The sequence below is a fragment of the Botrytis byssoidea genome (genome assembly GCF_014898295.1).
Source record: "Botrytis byssoidea strain MUCL 94 chromosome Unknown BBYS_017, whole genome shotgun sequence".
Taxonomy (NCBI): domain Eukaryota; kingdom Fungi; phylum Ascomycota; class Leotiomycetes; order Helotiales; family Sclerotiniaceae; genus Botrytis; species Botrytis byssoidea.
In genome coordinates, this window is record NW_024065858.1 from 849,758 (window position 1) to 863,478 (window position 13,721).

The following is a 13,721-nucleotide window of genomic DNA, read 5'->3' on the forward strand; positions in this document are numbered from 1 at the left end:
GAAGATGTTTCTCCATATTGCCCATATCCTTTCTTTAAATACTACTCATTCCACAAAGGCTATTGTTCACTTTTGTTTCAAAAAATTACTTTTTAATTCCTCTTTGCCGAGTCATATATATATCTTCAAAGCTAGCGTTATCCATTGAAGATCTCGGTCGATCACCAGAGACCCCTGCTGCGCGAGTGTATCGACATTCGGATCTAAAACTTTGGTATCACTATTGAGCTGTCAATACCTCAATTGAAGTTTCAAGTGTTACACATTTCCACTGGTGTACCAAGACTGGTACAAATCTCATCATGGCGACATCTGAGCCTCTAGAGTTTCCCAATATGCCGAACGGTAAACAGCGGCGCAATGGGATTAACGCCAATGGGAAAGAACACAAATCAAATGGTGCCAATGGCACTGATTCAAGTAGCGATCAAAACGGTCATTATCATGAAGATAGTGGACTGGATGAATCTTTTGACGTCCTTAAAAATATCGATGGTCACACACAATCAAATGGGCATTGTTCAAGCGATGACGAACATCGACATATTGATAAATCACATCGAATTGAATCTTTTGGTGCTCGTACTACAGCATCAGGGGGTCAAGCGAGACAACATTCTAAGATCCGGACATATACCGATGATCCTGACAGTAGAGTCTTTCCTCGGATATCGAAGCCTGTAGAGCTTCTGAGGAATGCTTATGACGTAGTGGTGATTGGATCAGGTTATGGTGGATCAGTTGCTGCGAGTCGTATGGCAAGAGCTGGACAATCAGTGTGTCTCTTGGAAAGAGGGAAGGAAAAATGGCCGGGGGAGTATCCCAGTGGTACCAAGCATGCGATGGAGGAACTTCATGTATCAGGAAATTTTGCCCCAGGAATTTTACCGGGAATGATGGTAGAAGAGGGAGATCCTACGGGTCTCTATCATCTCATATTCGGAAAGGGTCAAAATGCCTTCGTAGCCAATGGCTTGGGTGGAACAAGTCTCTTGAACGCCAATGTATTTCTCGAAGCCGACAAAGACACTCTGGCTATGGATTGTTGGCCAAAGGAATTGAGAGAGGAGAAAGCACTGAAAGAATACTACGACCGAGCTGCATCTGTTCTACAACCTCAAAGTTATCCAGAAGACTGGCCTGCGCTCCCCAAGTTGACGTTGCTGGAGAAGCAGGCTAAAATCCTAGGTATGCATGAGAAATTCTATCGCCCACCACAAACTACTCGATTCCTTGGAGGACCAAACAGTACTGGCGTTGAGATGTACCCATCTGCTTTGACGGGTATGGATTGCACTGGTGTCAATGATGGAAGCAAAAGCAGTACTTTGGTAAACTATCTCTCGGATGCATGGAACTGGGGAGCAGAAATGTTCTGTGAATGCGAAGTTAGATATGTTAAAAAACATCCAGACCCTAAACAGGAAGGTTATCTCGTATGCTTTGCATGGCATGGAAGCAATCGTGGATCTTTCAAGACCAACATTTACGAAGATCTTCTGTGGGTACATGCAAAGAAGTGCGTCTTCCTGGGAGCCGGATCCATTGGCTCAACAGAAATTCTTCTTCGAAGTAGGAGCTTGGGAATGAGCATGAGCGACAGAGTAGGCAAATCCATGAGTGGCAATGGTGATATGTTAGCTTTTGGCTACAACACCGATGAGGACGTTAATGCAATTGGTCGTGCATCCCCCGCAGCAGATAATCCTGTTGGTCCTACTATTACAGGCATCATCGACAATCGAGAGGGCCATGCAAATGTTTTGGATGGTTATGTTATCGAAGAAGGTGCGATTCCAAAAGCACTTGCTCCACTATTTCAATTCATGCTTGAGAAACTTCCAGGCTCTGAAGCACCGGCAGATTTGACAACTCTCGAGCGATTGAGGCACACACTATCATCTGCAGGAAGTCGTTTCTTGGGTCCATACTACAAAAAAGGTAGTATTGAGAGAACACAAACATATCTTGTTATGAGTCACGATACCAATCAAGCTATCCTCACTCTCAAAGATGATAAACCGTGTCTTGAGTTTCTTGGTGTGGGTCGAAGTGATCACGTCAGAAAAATCAACAACGTTCTCAAAGAAGCCACAGAAGCTGTCGGTGGAACATTCGTTAATAATCCATTTTATTCAACACTAGGCCAGCAAGAAATCACCGTTCATCCTATCGGAGGTGCTTGTATGAGTTCGGATAACACCGCGCAATATGGAGTTACCAATCATTTTGGAGAACTCCTCACTGGTAATGGTACTGAGACATATCCTGGTCTCATAGTTTCCGATGCTGCTGTTATTCCCTGCGCACTAGGTGTCAATCCATTCGCAACAATTACCGCTTTGGCTGAACGCTCAGTTGTTCATGCTGCAAAGAACCTTAATCTTAGCATTGATTATGATACCAGCAATGGTTTGTTGGATTTGTTCGGCGAGCCCAAGCATGCTCCCATGCAATTGCAAAGTTATAGCACACAAAACTTTGAAGTCGAAGAAGCTACTAAGATGATTGATGAGTCTGAAAATTCCAAGACAAGCGGGTTTGGGTTCACTGAGGTGATGGAAGGATTCGTTCATATTGGAGAGAATTTGAAGGGTGACCATCGTGAGGATTATGAAATTGCTGCCAAGACTGCCAGGGGACTTTGCGAGGCTTCAAGGTTCTTTTTAAGTGTCAAAACTTTTGATACACGTAAAAGTATGTACTTTTCCCTATTGAAATTTCATACCATTACTGACGTCGCTTCAATAGTTGTTTACCGAGCAGATCATTCGGCTATGTTAACTGGCACATTCGTTTGTGCTTCATTGCCCGGTAGTCCTTTCATGGTTCAACGTGGAGACTTCCAACTCTTCAACGTCGATCATCAAGCTCCTGGGACTCGAAATCTCACATATGATTTCGATATGACCTCTACTGATGGAAAACAATTACACTTCCATGGATTCAAAATCGTTGATTCATCAGTTGCTCTTGGACCATTAAAATTCTGGACCGCCGCATCAACATTATACGTTACCATCACGGAGAAAGATTCCAACAAGACCGTGCTAGGAAGAGGAATGATGCATATTCAACCCAAAGATTTCCTATCGCAAATTTTCACACTCCAGGCTTTTGGTCGTAACTTCTGGTCTAGACTTCAATCCACCACAAGCTTTATGACTTTCTTCGCAAAACAATCAGCCAATCTCTTCTTCGCTCCATTCACGTATCTTCAATATCCATCCGTCACCTATACCGGCTACATAAATGACACTCCTCCCGACGATACCATTCAAATCGTTGCCTCCGACAACGTCAAGACCCTTCTCCACGTCTGGGAACCCCAAAGCCCTAACATCGAAACCAAAAATCTCTTCTTCATCCCCGGTGCCTCGGTCGATCATCAAATCTTCGCGCTTCCAACCATTGAAGTAAACGCTATTAATTATTTCACCCGCGCTGGTTATCGTTGCTTCGTCGTCGTCCATCGTATCTGTCAACTCGCGGTCGCGGAAAATAACTGGACCACCTTCGACGCGCGTCTCGATATCAAAGCCTCGCTTCAATGGATTCGCAAAGAACATGGCCATGACCCTATCTATACAATCGCTCATTGTATGGGGTCTGTGGCATTTTCGTCCGGACTTCTAGATGGTACCATTCCCGCGAATTGGATCCTAGGAGTCACTTGTTCGCAGGTCTTTATGAACCCAATTTGGGCAACTTTGAATCTGGCAAAAGCACTCGCGGGTCCCATTCCCTTTGACAAGTTGTATAAATTCTTTGGGGGCAATTGGTTCAGTTGTAGTAGTACGAAGGAAGATTCGTACTTCCAACAAGCAGTCAATCAGCTGCTGAGATTCTATCCTGATAAGAGGTGTGAGATTTGTAATAATGTTTCATGTCATCGCTGTTCGTTGATTTTCGGTCGGTATGTATTTTTCCTGTCCCTGTCCTATACCTCTACTTTCTCTCTTCCTCTTCAATGACGCTAATCAAAATACACCCTAGTCTCTGGAACCATAACAACCTCAACGAAGCCACCCATCGTCAAATCAACCGTTTCTTCTCCGGCGTCAACATGACCTGTCTCCATCTCCTTATGAAAATGGGCACCATCGGACACGTCACCGGCAACGCGCCACTCTTCCACCCGCTCACCTCGTCCAAAAACATCCGTCGTCTCAAAGGCATCCCCTTCTTCCTCTTCTCCGGCTCGGACAACAAAGTCCTGAACCCAGAAAGCACCACAAAGACGCTCGAAATTCTGAGGGACGAAAATGGCGGAGGGACAGAGTTTGAAATGTATGAACGGACCGAGATTAGAGGGTATGGACATTTGGATTGTTGGATGGGTAGGGAGGCGTATAGGGATGTGTATCCTGAGGTTAGGGAGCGTGTAGATAGGGTGTGTAGGGGGCGGGAGTATAGGTTTGAGGGGAGTGTGGAGGGGAAGAAGGGCATTTAGGCATTGGGAATTCGGAATGGGAAGGTGGGAAAATGAGCACCATATGAGAGTAACGTATGCTGTATGTAGTATTAGAAATCGGAACTGGGATTGGGATTGGGATTGGGACTAGGATTGGAATTAGGACTGGCTCCGGGTTTTGATATGTGGCACGAGAGATGAGGAGTTTAGGCGATAGTTATTTTTTTCCCCCGAAATTTTGATGGGTTTAGATCGGATTGGACTGGATCGGCTCGGCTCGGCTCGGATTGGATTGCATGCGGTTTTGATGATTTCTTTCCTTCTTTTCTCCCTCTCTACTATCTTCCATTCATCCCCTCACCTCCTCTCTTCAAACCCACAGTACAATACGAGATCTTCTCATTTCATATATAGTACAATAAAATACATCAAATTTGGTTTTGTCTCCCATTAGATACATACATAGATACAATCTTGACAACTACTACCTACCTACCTAGGTACCTACAAATAGAAAATTCTCTCTCAACTATGATAGCTAGTGATCCTGTCAACTCCTCAACTTTTCAAATTCTCAACTGCCAAGTGTCGATTATCAATCTTCATTTGACGTACTCATCATATACTCTTGAACATCCAATGTCCGAAATCCGAAACCTACTATTGTCTACAAATTGTAAACCCCAATGGACCAAATGCAACACAAACACCCCGAGATTCAGAAACTAAGAGCAGCGGAACGAAGGATATAAGAAGAGGAAGAATAGGAATAAAGGGAGGAAACATTTTGAGCCTCATGTAAACTCACTCCAACATTTAAAACAGTCCAGATTACTGAAATCTCTAATCGGGTTCATTCAAAGACAATCCATAGACAACTTTCAGTTTTTAAAAATCAACTTCATTTCATTTCTTGCTATCAATTCCATGATCAACCCTATCCCATTCCCTATTCCATGAACTCATTGATTCTATGGCTCGGATCCGACATGAACTCACTCAATTCATTCCTATCCTCTCAATCCCATCCCGTGGATCCAATATCTATTTTTGATTATTTCATTACTTCATTTATATCATCCTCTGCTCTCCTCCCACCCTTCAACCTCTCCTTAGACCTCTTCTCCATCCCATCTCCATCTTTTCATGACTACCACTCTCGAAACATTGCCCAAGAAGAATAAGAAATGAAGTGAAGTCAGGAAAAGAAAAGCCTCCAAATCCCTCATCGAAAAACCGAAAGAACTTCTCACAATCTATCTAAGCAAGACGCCAACGATCAGTCAAGGAACAAGGGAATGTTTTTTTTTGCTACAGGCTAGGTTTCCATCACAATCAACTTTATTCTTTTCAAGTGCCTGACGTGGATATGAAAAGAGAAGGAGAAGGAATCTGAAAAGTAGGAAGAAGAAGAAGAGAGGTAAGGGATCAAAACAGGGAAACTACTTTTGTTGAGGAGGAGCATTAGCAAAGGTAACACCCTTAGAAATGTTACCCTTAAGACCTTCGACGCAGGCGGCCAAAAGTTTCTTTTCGGCGTCGTTGATCTTGGAGAGAGGGTTTTGAGCCTTTTCGGCACCGTTTGTCTATATGATAGTTAGCTTCCTCAATCTCGACTTCAATTAAAAGTGGAAATAGACTCACGCCAAGTTCAACAGGAACAGAGAAGAAATCGAGGCCAGTCTCCTTGGCAATAGCCTCACCACCTGGAACACCTGGAAGGTAGACGAAAGTTGGCTCGACAATACCCTTCTCACCATTCAAGGCCTTGAGAACCTTCTCAGCGAAACTATCATCTGGTCAATAAGATCTTTTTAGTTTTAGATTTTAAAACATACCGGAAACCAGCGTAAGCCATAGAAAGAGTAGCTGATCCAGCACCATCCTTAGCCTTGACAACTTCATCACCACCAAATTGAACTCTGTTAACCAGAGCATCCAATTTGTCAGCTGGGATGTCAACTTTTGGCTCAGCTTGGCTGAAAAGTGGGACAATGGTCTCTCCAGAGTGACCACCAATAACTGGGATAGTCAATTCTTGTGGGTTTGCCTTTCCGACAATTTCAGCAACGAAGGTCTCAGCTCTAACAACATCAAGGGTAGTGACACCGAAAAGACGTTGAGCATCAAAGACTCCCTTAGCCTTGAGAACCTCAGCGGCAATTGGGACAGTAGAGTTAACTGGGTTGGAGATGATAAGGATATAAGCTTTTGGAGCGACGTCGGCAATGATCTCAATGAGACCCTTGACGATACCAGCATTGATATTGAAGAGATCATCACGAGTCATTCCTGGCTTACGGGGAATTCCAGCTGGGATGACGATGAGATCGGCGTTCTTGAACGCCAACTTGGCACCATCATCCTTTGGCAAGTATCCGGTGATTTTCTGTGTAGGTGGCATAGATTAGCCCCTGTGATATGTTTTCCTTCCCAACACTTCTGAGACTCATCCCATTTCTTCGGATTGTACACGTACAGCTGGGCTCGAGATGTGCGAAAGATCAGCGGCAACACCAGGAGTGTTGACAACATCGTAAAGTGCCAACTCGGTGATGAGAGGAGAAGTCTTGAGGAGAAGAGACAATGGCTATAGGCAACACGATAACAAATTAGCAATCTATCTAATAAGTGCACCTCTTCTGTATTTCATCCAGAAGATCCAAATCAAGTAAACAAAACTCACCTGTCCGATTCCTCCGGAAGCACCAGCGACGACTATGCCTCAAATCAGTACCTTTGCCATCTCAATTTCGTGTAATAAATATACCTACCAGCTTTGAAACCCATTTTGAGATGTGTGAATGTATGTAGAGGTATGTGTATGTGTGATTTTGTATTGAGATAATGAGAGAGTGTGAGTTGTAAGTTCTGTCCCGTCGAGAATTATTAGTAACCTTACTTCGCGCCAATACCCCGCATCGCCTCGCCCATCCAACAAATTGGACCCCTCAACAACTCAAATCCATCCACCCATCCACCCATCCACTCATCCAATCTTCTGCTCTATTACTATTACTATCAATTCACCCCTCACTTCCTTGCTTATTAATCCTCTCTTAACCCTTCCTCGCTCGCTCTCACTCAAATGAAAATGTATATTCGTACATACCTCAAGTAATTAAATTTAATATCAATTCTTTCTGATTTTCTTTTGATTTATCTTTTCCAAAGAGAAAACAGCGAATCAGTCAGTCTTTATTCTCCAATTTGAAGTCGGTGAAGTGGAGAGCTTAAAAAGGGTCAGAAGCTCAAACAGAATGGGTGATTTGGTTGGTTCTGATTTGGTTGGCTGGAGGGGTAAAAAAGTCGAAGGGTGCTTGCTATAGTGGGGAAATTCTTCCAATGTCCCTTTCCAATTGGATACTTTGGGATACTTTGGGACCGCAATAAGGAACTCGGGTCTTACCTTGTTACACCTGGGCAGTTGTGCGTTTCTTGGGACTTCTTGGTATTGGTAGGTTGGTACTGGTAGGATAACTGAGCTGAGTGGATAGATGGTAAGGGTAAGTGATAAACACGTGTAAAGTACCGGTAATGAAGATATATCACATCAATTTCAAATCGAGGATGATTGATCGTTTATATAAAAGTGCCATCTCCTCCGAAATCTACCCATCAATACGTAACCTTGGGTAAGTCTGGGGAAACGGCTATCTAATTGTTTACTGACCGAGGCATAATTCCCTTCGCTTCGGAAATCTACGGACGCGTCTATCGTTCTTGCAAAAGACATGTGCATTATTAGGGGAGAAAGCTCTACGAGTTGTTCCGGTCATCACATTCACATGTCCGTATATCGCAAATTGAGCTCTGGAATGGGATGAGTACTCTTCCGTTGTGGATTGTGATGCCGATTGCGTGAGCTTTCCTTCCGTTTGTAAACGATCTATGAACTCCACCATCTAGTCTCACAATCACTTCACAACCATCACTTTGAACTCCATCCAGATTTCCAAAAGCCGTCATGATGTAACCGATTCATTGAAAACTAGTTTGTATGTCTGTCTCAAATGTCATAAAATAGACCACTCCACTCATTAAGAGTACCTGAGGAACCAGACTAGACCCTACCAATTGAACAATAATCAATTCCCCCATTCCCCAACCATATCAAATTGGTATCCTTTACTCTTCCTTCTCAGCAGCCTTGGCGGCCTTGGATCCTCTAAGCTTTGGTGCTGGGGCATCTTTCTTAGGGGTTTGGGATTCGAGGATAGCGGAGGAACGGGCGACGGCTTCAGCACGGAGGTCAGATCTGTATCCACCTTGGGCGACGGTCTTTGCGACACCAGCGAAGGTCCTATTTTTAGGAAAGTTTTATTAGTATTGATTGTCATTGCTGGGTTCGACGAGGTTCCATAATTGGATCAAACTTACTTTCTGCCGGACTTGCTGTAGGTGGTCTTGTTCAAGCTGGATGCTGGCTTTTGGCTGGCAGAGGTCTTCTTGGTGATCAAAGTAACACCCTTCTCAGATGGGACAACACCAACGGCCTATCCATAAACTTAATTAGTACCACTCATTCCATTTCCATTCCTCTGTTATCTTCGTCGTTGGGGGATCATATTCGTATCGTACCTTGTCGTTGACGAAACCAGCATACTGCAATTCGATTAGCCTTTACTCTTATTGGAGATTTTGCGGTTGAGATTGCTGTAATCGTCCCGATGATTCCATACCTTTCTGGAGTGCTTGTTGGTCAAGTTCAAGGGGTCTCTGGAGAAGGTGCTTCCACCACCAGTTGAGCGCTTGACCAAGTAAGCGTTCTGGGATCCTAGAAAATTCCATAACCATCAGTAATTATCCATCTCTATTCGATTCTCCTCCTGTCTTCGTATCCTCTCAATGTTCGAGACTGCAATCCAACGTTTCCCTCTTCAGTCGTTTCAACTCTCCTCAAGTCCCTCCAGCCTTCGACCCCAGATTCCAATTCCATCACTCAGCATTCCAACAATAAAAACAGGTAAACGTACTGGTAACCTCCCAGATCAAATCAGCGGAAACGTATTGAGACATCTTGACGGGTTGGTGAGTGTGAATTGAGGAAATTCTTTTGGTCGTTGGCGGTAGTCGAAATTATGTCTGAGTATCAAGATCTTGTCGCAAAATCGTTAAAATTCACGAATCACTGAATTTGTGCGTCCAATCAGATTTCGTCTCGCTTATCCTATTTTAGTCTTCTGTCTTTTGGCCTGTGGTGGATTATTGATGCCTTACAGCTGACTCATCACACGACTGCATGAATAAGGCATGTTGAAAGGCATTCGTCACTTTTCCAAGCTCGAGCCAAGATTCACTCGCATGCGGAAAGGTGGCTGTGAGGTTTGGACGGTTAGAGAAATTCAAATTATTCGGATGAGGCGGGCATCAACTGATGAGCTGACGTCTTGTTTCTAAAAGCGAGGTTATCGCCAGATCTTTTTTCTTTCTTTCTCTTCATGACTACCTATTCTATTTAAATTAATATTCCTTTTTCCTTTTTCCTATCACCTATCACCCATCACCCAACACCCAACACCTTTGCGACTACGAAAACGACTTGTTGAAAAGAGATCTAGAGATCAAGGATTCTACAACTGTTGACCAACTGCGCATGAGATTTGAAAGGCTCCGGCGACATCAAAGGTCAAGATGGCATATTTACTCTATACAACCGTCTTCATTTTCCTTGTTATCTCTACTAGTAAGTTTTACTCCCCCCAAGATAAACTATTTGAAACAGTCACATTACTAACACCATTCCAGTCGCCTTTATAACCCGCGATCGCTGGTCTCCATACATCCCCGAACATTACCTCGAGCGTCTTCCCCGATTTATGTACACGCCCTATCACGCACTTCCCCATTCATTCGAAAACGACATCGAATCTGGTTTGACCTCTTCAAACTTCAATCTCTCTCAAAATCTCCTAGATTCGGATCCACGAAATGGACTTTCAGATAACGGAAAAAGAGAAATCCAGTCAATCATGAAGAAAAAGAAGGTCAATTTTGACGAGGCTAGGAGATTGTGGATGCAGGAAAGTTTCAAGAGAGAAAATATTGGACCGGATGGGAAGCCGAGGGATCCAAAGTTTGTAAGCTTTTCGTGAAGAATGAGAGGAGAGCAGATATGGATATACATTCTTCGATGAACAAGCTCGTTTGGCCAAACGATATGATGCGAAGAACTATCTTATTGAGGGTTTTTATCCAATATGGCTAAACTCCCAAATTCTGCAAGAGCTGGAAATTGGGAGAGAGATGAAGAAAGAGGGAGGACAGGGAATTGGATTGGAATACGGATCGGAGATATACCCAGGATGGACGAGCAGGACAGACCGGAAAGGACTTGGACGGAGATAGGATCTGGGAGGCACGGAAAGTGTTTGATTTTTTTTAGCGACGGGCTTGACTTGGTACTGGATGTCATCAAGCAAGTGAAAATGGCGTTTTGAGGTTTCGAATCCGGCATCATAGTTGTCCGGGAATCCCTACGTGCCAGTACGAAGGCACATTTCTTTTTCACTCCTACAGTACTTTCTTTCGTTAATTTTTTTCTTTTTTTCCTTATTTCATTTGTCAATGTCGAAATTATTATTTGAAAGAGGAAGAGGGTTATAATATCCATTTGCGTGTACATTATTATAGGTAAAAGAAGTTGTTCCATCATCTTTACATGTTACTCTAGGTATTCAACAACATGCATTTTAGATCCGAAAGCGAGAAGATCTTGATCAAAGTGAGTTGTGAATATCGAGCATTTGCAAGACCCAAAACAATATCCCACGATATTGGAGATTAGAGAGCATAATACATAGCGGGCCGTGCTATCCACTCCACTTCAAAATCTAATATCCATAACCTGGCTGAGTTGGGTATTACGAGGAGACGTGAAAGAGAGGAGTGGATTGAGCTTTTGATCACTCTTGTTGCATATCTGAGGGGATGGTTTGTTATTTTTATAGTTATTGAAGATTCAACGATAGAGGGGTAAGTAGTGGTGGTGGTAGTAGAAGTCTTTTGTTGCATGTCTAAGGAATCAGAGTATTATTTTTATGGTTATTGTATAGCGTAGGACTAGGTGGTGATCTCATGTTGCATATCTGAGGGGGATGGTTTGTTATTTTTATGACTATTGGATATTCAATAGCAAAGGGATAGATAGTACCAACACTAGTCTTTTGCTGCATATCTGAGAGACACAGTTTGTTATTTTTATGGCTATACAGAGGGTTCAGTACTCTACAGTACACATACTCTTGGTAGAGGAAAGTAGCGTTCTGTTACACATCTCAGAAAAACAGCTGGTTATTTTTTTTATAATTAACCAGTACTCAATATTTCCCGTGTGCTTAGAAGTGTGATAAAGTGCTGAACGTGTGGTTTTGTTGCATCTCTGAAATTGAAATTGAACCAAGGGCTGTTGTTCTTATTCTTATGATTGATTTGATCACTGAAGATAGGATTCGTGAAATGAACTGGAGGGCCTCAAGCGCGGGGGTGGAGGGGAGGAACCAGGAGAGAAAAAATCATGGGATTATTTGGTTTGTGGAGGCTATCTACTTCAGAGGTTTGAGAGGAACCTGGAGTTTTTATATTTCTACTCGTCCTCGCTTCCTTTCCCTCGTACATCTGGAGTGTGGAGAAAGGGAAGATACCATGAGATATGGTGAATGGAAATGAGGATATGAGTGCAGGTAGCAATTGACTTTGCTTTCACTAGGGAGCAATGCAACATGACGCTCTGTAAGCATATGTTATTCAACGTACGTGAGTTCTCCTGATTGCATTCTGGCTATATAGTGCCTGCTTTAGGGGCCATCTCTCTTGCTATTCCCCCATAGCAAAACCCCACTACGTTGATAACGTGGGTTCTTCTGGACAATCTATCATCGCCATTGCCTGAGATCGCGACGACAATATCGGCGGCAGAATATGTCTACTTCCATAACCCTGAAGTTTCCTGGCTTCATCAGCCCTTTCCTATGACTCCTTGCTGATCATCATCTGATCCGGGTCCATACCTTGCCATACCATCTCGCTAAATCGCAAATCGCTAAGTCGCAAATATTATTGTACTATGATGTACCTTGTGGTATGGTATATCTCTATTTTTCTCGCCCTCTCTTGGCATTCGACTCTGGGTAGTTGCGTATATGAGGGATTCTCTAAAGCCCATTACTTCTTCATATTACAGCTGGCCGGCCTATTGTGTGGTTTTGACGGCAATAGCAGAGTTTATTGTGTTATTTCCAGTAATCCAAGTATAATCATTATTTCCCCGTGGTAGTATTAACAATACTCTTAATCTGGAATGTAGCACCCGGTAATTCAGTTGTTTCCGCTTGAACAGTAGCATTTATACCCATTGAAGCGAGAGCCCCACGAATTATGCCGCAGGGGAAGTATAAGAACTGAATGATTAAGTGTTAGCTCATTGCCTTGCGAATTTCGGAGGCATGTGTGAACAAGCAAGAGATACTAACAGGCTGAGCGCGTATAACTGCATTTCCGCCAGGCTCTGTACTCATGCGCGCAAAAGGCCGGAATGAATGGTCTGTCAGGACGTAGACTCCCTATTCCCCATGTCAGTATCAATTCATTTGTGCCAACCAAACAACTATCCGTTGCACCCAAAAAAAGAGGAGAAATACCCTATGATTCGTTTTCAGATTATCAATCTGTTTCCTAAAAACCAACATCCACAAATCCTTACACAGAAACTTAATAACATCCAATGTATCTGTAAACCGAGGTCGATCTTTACTAAATCGCTCCACGAGACCCAATCCGACACGATATCCGAGACTTTCCAGACGGTAAAATACTCGTTCGCGTTCTTCTTCTTCCTCCATTTTTGGAGGCGCAGATGAATTTGGAGAGGATGAAGAGGGTGAAGAAGGCGCATCGAGTGCGTGTACAGTACGGTAAGCCAGAGGGACGAGTTCGATAAGGAGGAGGTCCAAACAAGAGGAATTGAGGAAGGTGGCCGTGGGATCGGAGGCATTGTAGGGTGGAAGAGGCGATTCGAAGGACATTTTTATGCTAGTAGCAGGCCAAGGTACGAGTGATTCAGTGTGACTTGTTTTGGTTTGCGCAAGGAGGATGGAGAGTTGAGTCGATGTGGTGATTGCAAGGATTGTATAAGAATAAGTAAATTGTTTAGAATTACCTTGGGATAGATAATTTGCGAGAGTGAGTGTATATTCTGTAATCGCAAATGTAGAGAGAGTATGAGTGGTGAGTTGATGAGGTTGCAGAGGATTGTTATGTAATTGAGTAGCTTACTGAAGGGGATGATACTTTTGCTGTGATTCGGCCA

At 43.4% G+C, this 13,721-nt stretch overlaps 5 protein-coding genes across 5 annotated transcripts; 2 read left to right on the plus strand and 3 right to left on the minus strand.

The window, feature by feature from the left end:
* Positions 1-302: 302 nt before the first annotated feature.
* Positions 303-4,453, plus strand: EAE97_008319 (uncharacterized protein; the record flags this gene model as incomplete). Its single annotated transcript, XM_038878833.1, has 3 exons — positions 303-2,697; positions 2,752-3,916; positions 3,997-4,453. 3 exons carry the CDS (start codon positions 303-305, stop codon positions 4,451-4,453), a joined length of 4,017 nt encoding a protein of 1,338 aa, XP_038730513.1.
* Positions 4,454-5,856: 1,403 nt separating this feature from the next.
* On the minus strand, positions 5,857-7,204 carry EAE97_008320 (uncharacterized protein; the record flags this gene model as incomplete). The annotated part of the gene is made up of 6 exons (XM_038878834.1): positions 5,857-6,000; positions 6,059-6,203; positions 6,253-6,803; positions 6,894-7,004; positions 7,101-7,132; positions 7,189-7,204. The coding sequence occupies 6 exons, from the start codon at positions 7,202-7,204 to the stop codon at positions 5,857-5,859; spliced, it is 999 nt and encodes a 332-aa protein (XP_038730514.1).
* An 807-nt stretch (positions 7,205-8,011) lies between these two features.
* EAE97_008321 (uncharacterized protein) lies at positions 8,012-9,657 on the minus strand. The gene is made up of 5 exons (XM_038878835.1): positions 9,391-9,657; positions 9,097-9,191; positions 8,996-9,019; positions 8,795-8,910; positions 8,012-8,717 (listed from the first exon to the last, which is right to left on the minus strand). Exons 1-5 carry the CDS (start codon positions 9,431-9,433, stop codon positions 8,543-8,545), a joined length of 453 nt encoding a protein of 150 aa, XP_038730515.1. The 5' UTR covers positions 9,434-9,657; the 3' UTR covers positions 8,012-8,542.
* Positions 9,658-10,048: 391 nt separating this feature from the next.
* On the plus strand, positions 10,049-10,509 carry EAE97_008322 (uncharacterized protein; the record flags this gene model as incomplete). The annotated part of the gene is made up of 2 exons (XM_038878836.1): positions 10,049-10,100; positions 10,163-10,509. 2 exons carry the CDS (start codon positions 10,049-10,051, stop codon positions 10,507-10,509), a joined length of 399 nt encoding a protein of 132 aa, XP_038730516.1.
* Positions 10,510-11,909: 1,400 nt separating this feature from the next.
* Positions 11,910-13,437, minus strand: EAE97_008323 (uncharacterized protein; the record flags this gene model as incomplete). The annotated part of the gene is made up of 3 exons (XM_038878837.1): positions 11,910-12,813; positions 12,886-12,975; positions 13,054-13,437. 3 exons carry the CDS (start codon positions 13,435-13,437, stop codon positions 12,673-12,675), a joined length of 615 nt encoding a protein of 204 aa, XP_038730517.1. The 3' UTR covers positions 11,910-12,672.
* Between the last annotated feature and the right edge of the window lie 284 nt (positions 13,438-13,721).